The 13,806-nt window shown below is 45.6% G+C and overlaps 1 protein-coding gene across 1 annotated transcript; it reads left to right on the top strand.

Annotated features, from left to right (window-relative positions):
- Positions 1–10,083: 10,083 nt before the first annotated feature.
- On the top strand, positions 10,084–10,818 carry LOC138786655 (tropomyosin-2-like). The gene has a single exon (XM_069963633.1). The coding sequence runs from the start codon at positions 10,084–10,086 to the stop codon at positions 10,816–10,818; it is 735 nt and encodes a 244-aa protein (XP_069819734.1).
- The last annotated feature ends 2,988 nt before the right edge of the window (positions 10,819–13,806 follow it).

The following is a 13,806-nucleotide window of genomic DNA, read 5'->3' as shown; positions in this document are numbered from 1 at the left end:
GGGATTAGGAGAGAATCCCATAAGAAGTAATGGCCGTTGTGTTCCGGCGCTCCTGCCGCACGCTCTCTGCTACTATTGTTATATCCTGTGTGTGTATATATATATATATATATATATTAGCAGCTAATAAAGATGGTGGATACTACTACTATTCTGCTATTGGTCAGTGTAACATTTGGGGGCGGGGACTATTGGGGGGAATATATACAGCAACATAAGGAATAATAACAGAACAACTGATGACATTTTAGTAGCAATTCCATGAATAGACATGTCACCATCTTATGAGTCCCAATACAGTCGTCCCTCATCGTACGATATTAATTGGTTCTGGGACGACCGTTCTATGTTACGGCCAAAACTCCTGAATCCACGGGAAGAGATGTCCGCCTGATGCTATTATGTGGGCATGGAGTGACACAATAATAGGGAGTTCATGTCCACCTGGTGGAAGAGCTAGTTGTCCTGGAGACCCTCTAGGGACTCGTTTGCAAGTTGCAGTAGAGACTCGGCCTTTGCACTTAGCTAAACTACTGACTCGTGTCGGCACCTCATTACACTTGTAGACTCCTTCGGAAATAAAGAAGACAGTCCCCCATCGTGGGTTAGTCCGTCCTTCACTGCAGCTCCACGCAGTGCTGACTCCACTACTCCCACTTCACTATATATTGGCCAACAGGTCATGTAGTATCACACTATACTGTAGAGGAGATACTAGACTCATACAGCGGTACAGGACATGTAGTATCACACTATACTATATAGAGGAGATACTAGACACACAGCAGTACAGGACATGTAGTATCACACTATACTATATAGAGGAGATACTAGACACACACAGCAGTACAGGGCATGTAGTATCACACTATACTATATAGAGGAGATACTAGACCCACAGAAGTACAGGACATGTAGTATCACACTTTACTATAGAGAGAAGATACCAGACACACACACCAGTACAGGACATGTAGTATCACACTATACTGTAGAGAGGAGATACTAGACACTCACAGCAGTACAGGACATGTAGTATCACACTATACTGTAGAGAGGAGATACTAGACACACACACCAGTACAGGACATGTAGTATCACACTATACTGTAGAGAGGAGATACTAGACACATACAGCAGTACAGGACATGTAGTATCACACTATAGTGTAGAGGAGATACTAGACACATACAGCAGTACAGGACATGTAGTATCACACTATACTATATAGAGGAGATACTAGACACACACAGCAGTACAGGGCATGTAGTATCACACTATACTATATAGAGAAGATACCAGACACACACACCAGTACAGGACATGTAGTATCACACTGTACTGTAGAGGAGATACTAGACACACACAGCAGTACAGGACATGTAGTATCACACTATAATGCAAAGAGGAGATACTAGACACACAGCAGTACAGGACATGTAGTATCACACTATACTTCATGATATGTAGTATCACACTGTACTGTAGAGGAGATACTAGACACACAGCAGTACAGAAAATGTGTAGCAGTCTGTAGTGAGGGGATATCGGGGAGGATGGAGGTTATGATGAATAAATGAAGAAATATGTCACAGGCCAAATGCTAATAACTCTCTGCCGCTTCCTGAGGTAAATACGGCCACAGAGGGGCCTGATGGTTATAGAGGTGATGCTGGTACTTGTAGTTCCCCCTGGGGCTTCTCTATTACTGCTGCCGGAGGTGATAATGGAGAAGCCCTTGATGGTGATGAGGTGCAGAGAAAATCAGACAACAGGGAGTCAAGGCAGTGAGGTACAACAGTGACTTTACTTGCATAAGACGTATATATCTTTGTGCTTAATATATCTCAATATGGCCGACTGCCAGAGATGGGAAACTGATGTTAATCTGGAGGCATAGTGATATATGTGAAGTAGCCCTATGTGTATTAGATAGATAGTGATCCACAAAGTCCTTGAGATCCTGGGAGTCCTTTAACCCCCTCACGTCAGCAATACGTAGATATACGTTCCTGCTTCACATACTAAGTGGAGCAGGATCGTATATGCTTGTTCCTGACACTGAAAGGGCTTTGATGTGTGCGGGACGGCTGCAGTGAGAGCGGTCCTGCACACATCAGTGTCCCGGGAGCTGAGGATAATGAGAAGCAGCTGCGTCTCATTAACCCCTTAAATGGCGCAATCTATAGCGATCGCAGCGTTTAAGGTACTCAGTGACAGAACAAGCTTCTGTCATGGTGTGATCGGGACCTGCGGGGGTCCCGATCGCATGTACCAACGGGTGGGGCTAGTCCACTTGCCTCCGTCCTGTCGGTTTGGCATTCTATGCATAGAGTCTGCTCTCAGGCTCTATGCATAGATCGCCGATAACACTGATCTAAGCTATGGCACAGCCTAGATCAGTACATGCAATCTAATGATGTTTTACAGTGAAAAAAAGTGTAGTAAAAAAAAAAAGTTTTTAAAAGTATTAAAAAACCCTTACAACTCCCCCTCCCAATAAAGGTTTAAAATACCCCCTTGCCCATTATAAAAATAGTTTAAAAAATAATATAAATAAACATATCATATAGCGTGCCGAATTTTCCGATCTATTAAGATATTACTTTGTTTCCGCATGGTGAACGCAGGCCCGCTCCTGCCATGAGGCAGAGTGAGGCTTCCGCCTCGGGCGGCAGCTCCTGTGATCCTGCAGGGGGCGCCAGAATCTTCCCTGACACTGTCATTTTAGTGTAACTTCACTAAAATGACAGCAGCCCCCGATCTTCTAGCAGTGCTCAGTCCCTGGTCCGGCCCCCTGCCACCCTCTCTGTTACGTATGACGTCACCCAGCAGTCTTCTTGAGAATTGGGTACATGCCTGCTCGGCCGGCCACAGCGGCTCCGCACTTGGTCCCTCCTCTTCCCCACTCCTAGTAAGTATTTTAACTAGGGCAAGGGGGGAGGCTTGTGGCTGAGGGTGCTGATTGTCTGTAGGTCAGGGCTGGGGGGTGGGTTGACTGTCGGAAGGGAGGGGGATCAGGCCTTAGGGCCCTATTCCACCGGACAATTATCGTTCAGATTATCGTTAAATCGTTCGAATCTAAACGATAATCGTTCTATTGAAATGCAGTTAACGATTAACGACCGAACGAGAAATCGTTGATCGCTTTATAAGACCTGGACCTATTTTTATCGTTGCTCGTTCGCAAAACGTTAACATTGAATAAGACGTCGTTCGGTCGTTTGCAATGGATACGAACGCAATAGCGAATAAATAGCGAAGAAAAGTAACGATTATCGTTCCATGGAAATGAGTGAACATTTTTCAGGTGTTTCGCAATAGCGGTCGTTTGAGATAGCTAATCGTTAACGATTATACAAACGATAATCGTCCGGTGGAATAGGGCCCTTAGAGCCGGGGAGGGAGCCAGCTAGGTGTAAGCCAGAGTTGTGCTTTGTGTGGGTGAGGGAGCTCAGTCAGACTGAGCCTGTTCAGACAGAGCAGTGTGCAGATAGGAGTGTGTGCACACCGGAGAAAGGACACATCATCCGTCTTTGTGACAGCAGCTCCTGATCCCGGCTGATGTGCAGACTGATAGCAGCAGCAGAGGCTCCTCCAGCACCAGCGCTGCGTTGTAGCCTGTCAGTCTGTGCTCCTCCTCCTCCTGCCTGTGCCGGACTCCCATCCCTTCCTCCACTACTATGCTCAGTGTATACCCCAGTCTGGGGCATAGTCAGGGCCGGACTGGGACTGAAAATCAGCCCTGGCATTTCAGAGCACACAGGCCGACTCGCCTTGCGGTTATAAGTTATGAGAGGATGTTGTGAGTGCAGCGCGGCTACATGTTGTAGCATCACGGCCATGACTGGAATTACAGATAATAACACAGTAAATGGGGTCAGAAGCTTCTGTCTCTGTACTATGTCACGGTGCTGCAGTTACAGGTCCTCACCACTACACAGTGTACAGAGACAGAAGCTTCCGGACCTGGGCACCGTGCTGAGTTTAACACCACCACCACATACCTCCACATACCGACTAATGTCACCGCACTGACTAATGCCACCGCACACTGACTAATGTCAACTAACACTGACTAATGCCACCGCACACTGACTAATGTTACCACACACTGACTAATGCCACCGCATACTGACTAATGTCACCACATACTGACTAATACCACCGCATACTGACTAATGCCACCGCATACTGACTAATGTCACCACATACTGACTAACACCACCACTGCTACTGAATAAGATCCACTGTACACAGATCACTATCACCTCATCCAGTCATATAGAGGTGGACGCAGCTCTACACAGGTTCTGTACTCCATATACATTACACTGCAGTTATATTAGTAACTCACAGGAGACGTCTTCTCTGATCGGAGTTCTTCCCTTTTCATCTTCTTCGCCATCTGTCCTGGGCCGTTAGAACTTCTCCGAGCCACAAATCCACAGAATCTGCCAGACAGACATATTAGTCTCCTCACACTGGCACCATCCTCATCTCTATACTAACTGCACATCTGTACTGTCCCCTTTACACACTCCTTTAGTGGGTAGGCTGACTCTATGTGATCCCATTTTAGTATATGGCCCTCCTCTCTGTCGACCCTCCTTATAGATGGCCCCCTATGTTGCCCCCCTATAGATGGCCCCTCCTATGTTGTCCTCTTATAGATGGCCCCCTATCCCCCAATGTTGTCCCTTTATAATCCCCCTCTCTCCCTATGTTGTCCCCCCCTCCCCTATGTTGTGCCCTTATAGGCCCCCTCTCCCCCTATGTTGTCCCCTTATAGATGGCCCCCTCTCCCCCTATGTTGCCCCCCCCTTATAGATGGCCCTCTTTCCCCCCCCCTTCCTTATAGATGGCCTCTTCTCCCCCTTTATAGATGCCCCCTTCTCCCTCCCTTATAGATGTCCCCCTCCCCCCTTCCTTATAGATGGCCTCTTCTCCCCCTTTATAGATGCCCCCTTCTCCCTCCCTTATAGATGTCCCCCTCTCCCCCCTTCCTTATAGATGGCCTCTTCTCCCCACCCACCCCCTTCTTATAGATGCCGCTTTCTCCCCCCCCTTCCTTAGAGATGGCCTCTTCTCCCCATCCCCCCCCCTTATAGATGCCCCCCTCTCCCCCCCTTCCTTATAGATGGCCCCTTCTCCCCATCCCCCCCCCCTTGTAGATGCCACCTTCTCCCCCCCTTATAGATGCCATCTTCTCCCCATCCCCCCCCCTTGTAGATGCCACCTTCTCCCCCCCCCCCCCTTATAGATGCCATCTTCTCCCCATCCCCCCCTTATAGATGGCCTCTTCTCCCCATCCCCCCAGTATGTACACTGGGGCATAGTGGTGGGGGTGGTATATATGGCAGCACATGTGGATATATACAGTGTGTACACTGAGGCATAGTAGTGGGGGTGGTATATATGGCAGCACATGTGGATATATACAGTGTGTACACTGAGGCATAGTAGTGGGGGTGGTATATATGGCAGCACATGTGGATATATACAGTATGTACACTGGGGCATAGTGGTGGGGGTGGTATATATGGCAGCACATGTGGATGCATATGTACATTGTAGTATATTAGCGGTGGAGGTGGTGTATAGCAGCAAATGTGGATATATATGTGGCCCCTGGTGTATATATATACACATGTGCTACTATATACCACCCCCTCCACTAATATACTACAGTGTACATATGCATCTACATGTGCTGCCATATATACACTATACTGCCATATACCATACCATACTGTTAAATAGTGTGGAGCAGCAGGCTGCCATGCTGTGCAGACTGGTTAGTAATGAAGCACACAGCTTGTCTGGATCCAGCACTCAGCCTCTCTGCGCTGGAACTTGTAGTACAACAATTTCAGCTTAAATATTATGCCTGGTTCTTTATAAAGTAAGAGTCTTATGAGGTTCTGCAGCAGCTGAGGTGTGTTATGAGGTTCTGCAGCAGCTGAGGTGTGTTATGAGGTTCTGCAGCAGCTGAGGTGTGTTATGAGGTTCTGCAGCAGCTGAGGTGTATGATGAGGTTCTGCAGCAGCTGAGGCGTAGGATGAGGTTCTGCAGCAGCTGAGGTGTAGGATGAGGTTCTGCAGCAGCTGAAGTGTAGGATGAGGTTCTGCAGCAGCTGAGGTGTGTTATGAGGTTCTGCAGCAGCTGAGGTGTGTTATGAGGTTCTGCAGCAGCTGAGGTGTATGATGAGGTTCTGCAGCAGCTGAGGCGTAGGATGAGGTTCTGCAGCAGCTGAGGTGTAGGATGAGGTTCTGCAGCAGCTGAAGTGTAGGATGAGGTTCTGCAGCAGCTGAGGTGTGTTATGAGGTTCTGCAGCAGCTGAGGTGTGTTATGAGGTTCTGCAGCAGCTGAGGTGTAGTATGAGATTCTGTATAACATCATAATACACATTGAAAAAATAATAAGTTTACTGATAGCTGCGGTATTCACATGGGGATAGTTGATAAACAATTGATTCTAGGATGGGGGAGGGGGGGCGTATTTTAATTTTCGCCTCAGGCAGCACAAAAGCTACAATCGGCCCTGGGTGAACGGTGTAAACAGAAGGAAAAAAAAAACAGGATTGCTTATTTTTTTTAAATTATATATCAGAAATATTTTTTTTTTTTTTTTTTTAAAAAGCGATCAAAATTTTTCAGTTACACTAATATGATATAATTAAAAACTAGAGATCATGGCGCAAAAAAATGACACCTCAACCAGCCCTGTAGTTGGAAAAATAAAAGCGCTATGGCTCTTAGAAGGCGAGGAGGAACATTGCATTGATCTGACCTGGACTTCTGTGCATCAAAGGGCTCGGTCTTGAAGGGGTTAAGGTTATCTGGGCCGGTCCATAAGCCACAAGGTGTCAGAGCCCAGGAATATACTAAGGGTATGTCAAGTTGCACCTTGGTGTCAATACCTTTATGAGTAAGGGTCCATTTACACAGAAAGATTATCTGCCAAAGATTTGAAGCCAAAGCCAGGAATGGATTTAAAAAGAGGAAAAATTTCAGGCTTTCCTGTATAACCTGATCTCTGTTTATAGTCTGTTCCCGACTTTGGCTTCAAATCTTTGGCAGATAATCTTTCTGTGTTAATGGACCTTTAGGGCCCTATTCCACAGTAACGATAATCGGCCCCATTTGGCCCGATTCAGCCGATTATCGTTCGGTGGAATAGAGAACGATCAGCCGATGATTGTGTCATCGGCTGATCGTTCATTTAGGGCCAGACTTAAAACATCGTTCCCCCACCGCGCATCGCTATGGTTGAATAGCGGTCTACGGCGGGCGACTGACGATTTGACAAGCATCATCATACATTACCTGTCCAGGCTTCTTCTCCGCTTTGTCTTCGTCCCCGGGACCTGCGCGCTCTATCTTCAGAATGGCCGGTCAGCTGACAGAGCGCTCAGCCAATCACAGGCTGGGATGTCCTCGCAGCCCTTGCTCAACGATCATCTGGCCGTTGAATAGGCCTAGTAAACGAGCGGCGATCTAGCAGATCGGCACTCGTTTACATCGTTGATCGGGCCCTCCTCGGCCCGTGGAATAGGACCCTTAGGGTACACTATAGAGGAAGTGTGTGTTGCTATGGTAACTTCCTGATGTGGTGTGTAGATGAATACCTATAATTACTCATCTCCAGCATGGCTCCTCTCTATAATACAATAAAGAACGACCAATATATTACAACATCTATGTCAATATAATATAGGGTCCATTCTCTGCCCACCTTGGGAAACCCCGAACTCCAGTACACTACAAGTCCCCCCTCTTTAACCCTTCACGTCCACTATACAGTTATATACGTTCCTGACTTCAGGGCCTTTAGTGTGTGCAGGACCACATAAAAATATGTAAAAAAAAATAAACATATTATACATTGTAGCGTGCAGAATTGTCCAATCTATTACAGTATACCATTATAGTTCCTTCACGGTGAACGGCATTAACGGAAAAAAAAAGAAAACACACCAGGATTGCTGATTTTTTAAAAATTATATATCAGGATTAAAAATTATTAAAAGCTATCCAAATTTTTCTCTTACACCAATATGATAGTAATAAAAACTAGAGATCGTGGCACAAAAAAATGACACCCCAACCAGCCCTGTAGGTGGGAAAATAAAAGCGCTATGGCTCTTATAAGGTGGGGAGGAACATTGTATTAATTTGCCATGGATATCCGGGCATCAATGACCTTGGTCATGTAGGGGTTAAATAAGCCATCCTCTCATTGGTTGGATGGAGAAGGGATGTGGAAATAATAAAATTTAAATAGCAACATTTGTATAGCAAAATATATAACTATAGTATTTTAAATACAATAGAAAAGACCAATGAAACAACTTAAGAGAATTTCACATTTTAGAATGCATACAGTGCTTATATAATATACAGTGCATAAATTATACTGCCATACAGTGCTTATATAATATACAGTGCATAACTTATACTGCCATACAGTGCTTATATAATATACAGTGCATAAATTATACTGCCATACAGTGCTTATATAATATACAGTGCATAAATTATACTGCCATACAGTGCTTATATAATATACAGTGCATAAATTATACTGCCATACACTGCTTATATAATATACAGTGCATAAATTATACTGCCATACAGTGCTTATATAATATACAGTGCATAAATTATACTGCCATACAGTGCTTATATAATATACAGTGCATAAATTATACTGCCATACAGTGCTTATATAATATACAGTGCATAAATTATACTGCCATACAGTGCTTATATAATATACAGTGCATAAATTATACTGCCATACAGTGCTTATATAATATGATCATAGAGTGCATGATTAATACTGCAATAAAGTGCTTACATTATACCGCCATACACTGCTTATATAAAATACAGTGCATAGATTATACTGCCATATAGTGCTTATATAATATAATCAAACAGTACATAAATAATACTGCTATACAGTGCTTATAAAATATGCTCTTACAGTGCCAAAATAATACCGTCAACGAGAGAGCGAGAGAGTAATTTCTGCATATTGTAGGCAATCAAAGGACAAGCCGGCCGTACAGCGCAAAATTATCAGGAGAAGCCAAAATACAGCAGATTAGGAGACAAGATAAAAGGTTCTGTGTTTCTTTACCTGGAAATAAAATAGCGGCCGAGATAGAAGCAGATTTTACAATAGAGGAAAAATGAGTCAGACAGAAACTCACATCTAACAATATTAAAACAACAACCGCGGTAATGATTGCCGGAGAAACGCTGATTAAATTGTACAGATAGGAAGTCAAAGGAAAAACCTCCGCTCTGCTGTGGGGCTCATGTACCGCACTGTAAAATCAATTATACCGAGACGCCGAGAAAGGAAGGGGCTCGGGTTGTGGAGCTGGAGGAAGAGGTGGGGGTGTTGGACATAGAGGAAGGTGCCCTGGTGGTGGAGCTGGAGGAAGGGACCATGGTGGTGGAGCTGGAGGAAGGGACCATGGTGGTGGAGCTGGAGGAAGGGACCATGGTGGTGGAGCTGGAGGAAGGGACCATGGTGGTGGAGCTGGAGGAAGGGGCCATGGTGGTGGAGCAAAAGGAAGTGGCTCAGGTGGTGGAGCTGGAGGAAGAGGTGGGGGTGGTGAACATAGAAAAAGGCGCCCTGGTGGTGGAGCTGGAGGAAGAGGTGGGGGTGGTGGAGCAAAAGGAAGTGGCTCAGGTGGTGGAGCTGGAGGAAGAGGTGGGGATGTTGGACATAGAGGAAGGTGCCCTGGTAGTGGAGCTGGAGGAAGGGACCATGGTGGTGGAGCTGGAGGAAGAGGTGGGGGTGGTGAACATAGAGAAAGGCGCCCTGGTGGTGGAGCTGGAGGAAGAGGTGGGGGTGGTGGACATAGAGGAAGGCGCCCTGGTGCTGGAGCTGGAGGAAGAGGTGGGGGTGGTGGATCAAAAGGAAGAGACATGGGTGATGGAGCTGGAGGAAGAGGCGCAGGTGGTATAGCTGGAGGAAGGCATCCTGGTGCTAAAGCTAGAGGAAGAGGTGCAGGTGGTGGATCAAAAGGAAGAGACATGGGTGGTGGAGCTGGAGGAAGGGGCCATGGTGGTGGAGCTGGAGGAAGGGGCCATGGTGGTGGAGCTGGAGGAAGGGGCCATGGTGGTGGAGCTGGGGGAAGAGGCGTGGGTGGTGGAGCTGGAGGAAGAGTCGCGGGTGGTGGATCAAAAGGAAGAGACATGGGTGGTGGAGCTGGAGGAAGGCGTCCTGGTGGTGGAGCTGGAGGAAGAGGCGCAGGTGGTGGATCAAAAGGAAGAGACATGGGTGGTGGAGCTGGAGGAAGGGGCCATGGTGGTGGAGCTGGAGGAAGAGGCGCGGGTGGTGGAGCTGGAGGAAGGCGCCCTGGTGGTGGAGCTGGAGGAAGCCGCCCTGGTGGTGGAGCTGGAGGAAGGCGCCCTGGTGGTGGAGCTGGAGGAAGAGGCGCGGGTGGTGGAGCTGGAGGAAGAGGCGCGGGTGGTGGATCAAAAGGAAGAGACATGGGTGGTGGAGCTGGAGGAAGGCGTCCTGGTGGTGGAGCTGGAGGAAGGCGTCCTGGTGGTGGAGCTAGAGGAAGAGGCGCGGGTGGTGGAGCAGGAGGAAGGCGCCCTGGTGGTGGAGCTAGAGGAAGAGGCGCGGGTGGTGGATCAAAAGGAAGAGACATGGGTGGTGGAGCTGGAGGAAGGGGCCATGGCGGTGGAGCTGGAGGAAGAAGCGCGGGTGGACCTCCACCATAGATATACCACCGATAACCAACGAGACGGGATCAGAGGAACATGGAGGGAGTTTCACAATCCTGTATGAGGATGATGATGGGACAGTCCTAGGGACAATGAAGACTTCATAGGATTCTTAGAGAAGAAAATGATCTGACCCCAAATGTTCTGCAGAGATCCTGAGTGATCACCAGAGTCTCTATCCCTTACTCTGAGGATCTATTGCACCAGATTGTTACATTAGCGTCCGTAGTCTTCCTCTCTACAAATACATTTCATGGTTTATGGTTCTGAGTACCCTCGAAGACCTTAATAGTCACAACACTTTGGCACAGATTTATCAGACATGGTGTAAAGTGAACCCGTCTCAGTTGCCCCCGGCAACCAATCAGATTCCACCTTTCATTCCTCACAGACACTTTGTAAAATGAAAGGTGGGATCTGATTGGTTGCTAGGGGCGACTGAGCCAGTCTCATTTTACATTATGTTTGATAAATCTCCCCTTAGTGTCCATATTAAGAGAATTCCTTTAAATGTGTAAGATAAACTTTCAATAGTCACTTTACACAGCGTCCATTCAAGAAAACAATCCAGCCTCCATAGAGTTACTGCCGAATAGGCGGTCATCTCATACCGTTGTGCATTTTAAAGAACAGCAAATGCAGTTTAGATCGCTAACACACTAACCCCTAACAAAACATAAACTTTAACCCCCCCCAAACAATAGACAGTAAACCAAAACACTCAGCCCAGCCAATAGGCCACAGGGGATAGCAGGAGGCATTGGACCTTTTTACGCTTCATATTGCCAGTGTTTTGTGACCCCCCCCCCCGATACCACTGCCCATAGATGGAGGATTAGTAACATTCAATTCCTCATACTCCACAATCCCCGGAGCCTCCGAACACCCAAACCTTTATATGTTTCAGATTCCTCAAGAGTCCTTGAAGTCATAGAGACCTATCAGAATCATTGTAGATTGTCCCCAGACCCTATATCTGTAACACAAGAAGAAAGACCCTGCCCGGTATATCACATACAGCAACTCATCTGTAATATCAGAGACCCGTCTTCTATCCCTTCTCTCTTCTATCCCTCTGGTCGTATTTTTATATACAGAGATATGGCCGAGCACACAATGTCACCCAGAGCCATAGCTGTAATCACACACATATACAGCTTAGCTACATGTACATTACACACACATACAGCTCAGCTACATGTACATTACACACAGACAGCTCAGCTACATGTACATTACACACATATACAGCTCAGCTACATGTACATTACACACATATACAGCTCAGCTACATGTACATTACACACATACAGCTCAGCTACATGTACATTACACATATACAGCTCAGCTACATGTACATTACACACATATACAGCTCAGCTACATGTACATTACACATATACAGCTCAGCTACATGTACATTACACATACAGCTCAGCTACATGTACATTACACACACATACAGCTCAGCTACATGTACATTACACATATACAGCTCAGCTACATGTACATTACACACATACAGCTCAGCTACATGTACATTACACATATATACAGCTCAGCTACATGTACATTACACATATACAGCTCAGCTACATGTACATTACACACATATACAGCTCAGCTACATGTACATTACACATATACAGCTCAGCTACATGTACATTACACATATACAGCTCAGCTACATGTACATTACACATATATACAGCTCAGCTACATGTACATTACACATATGCAGCTCAGCTACATGTACATTACACATATATACAGCTCAGCTACATGTACATTACACATATACAGCTCAGCTACATGTACATTACACACATACAGCTCAGCTACATGTACATTACACACATACAGCTCAGCTACATGTACATTACACACATACAGCTCAGCTACATGTACATTACACATACAGCTCAGCTACATGTACATTACACACATGTAGCTGAGCTGTATATGTGTGTAATGTACATGTAGCTGAGCTGTATGTGTAATGTACATGTAGCTGAGCTGTATGTGTGTAATGTACATGTAGCTGAGCTGTATGTGTGTAATGTACATGTAGCTGAGCTGTATGTGTGTAATGTACATGTAGCTGAGCTGTATATGTGTAATGTACATGTAGCTGAGCTGTATATATGTGTAATGTACATGTAGCTGAGCTGCATATGTGTAATGTACATGTAGCTGAGCTGTATATTACACACATACAGCTCAGCTACATGTACATTACACACATATACAGCTCAGCTACATGTACATTACACACATACAGCTCAGCTACATGTACATTACACATATATACAGCTCAGCTACATGTACATTACACATATACAGCTCAGCTACATGTACATTACACACATACAGCTCAGCTACATGCACATTACACACATACAGCTCAGCTACATGTACATTACACACATACAGCTCAGCTACATGTACATTACACACATACAGCTCAGCTACATGTACATTACACACATAGAGCTCAGCTACATGTACATTACACACATACAGCTCAGCTACATGTACATTACACATATACAGCTCAGCTACATGTACATTACACACATACAGCTCAGCTACATGTACATTACACATATATACAGCTCAGCTACATGTACATTACACATACAGCTCAGCTACATGTACATTACACACATGTAGCTGAGCTGTATATGTGTGTAATGTACATGTAGCTGAGCTGTATATGTGTAATGTACATGTAGCTGAGCTGTATGTGTGTAATGTACATGTAGCTGAGCTGTATGTGTGTAATGTAAATGTAGCTGAGCTGTATGTGTGTAATGTACATGTAGCTGAGCTGTATATGTGTAATGTACATGTAGCTGAGCTGTATATATGTGTAATGTACATGTAGCTGAGCTGTATGTGTGTAATGTACATGTAGCTGAGCTGTATATTACACACATACAGCTCAGCTACATGTACATTACACACATATACAGCTCAGCTACATGTACATTACACACATACAGCTCAGCTACATGTACATTACACACATACAGCTCAGCTACATGTACAT

The sequence above is a fragment of the Dendropsophus ebraccatus genome, chromosome 3, assembly GCF_027789765.1.
Source record: "Dendropsophus ebraccatus isolate aDenEbr1 chromosome 3, aDenEbr1.pat, whole genome shotgun sequence".
Taxonomy (NCBI): Eukaryota; Metazoa; Chordata; class Amphibia; order Anura; family Hylidae; genus Dendropsophus; species Dendropsophus ebraccatus.
Note: the sequence above shows the minus strand (reverse complement) of the source record. Positions and strands in the feature narration are given on the sequence as shown.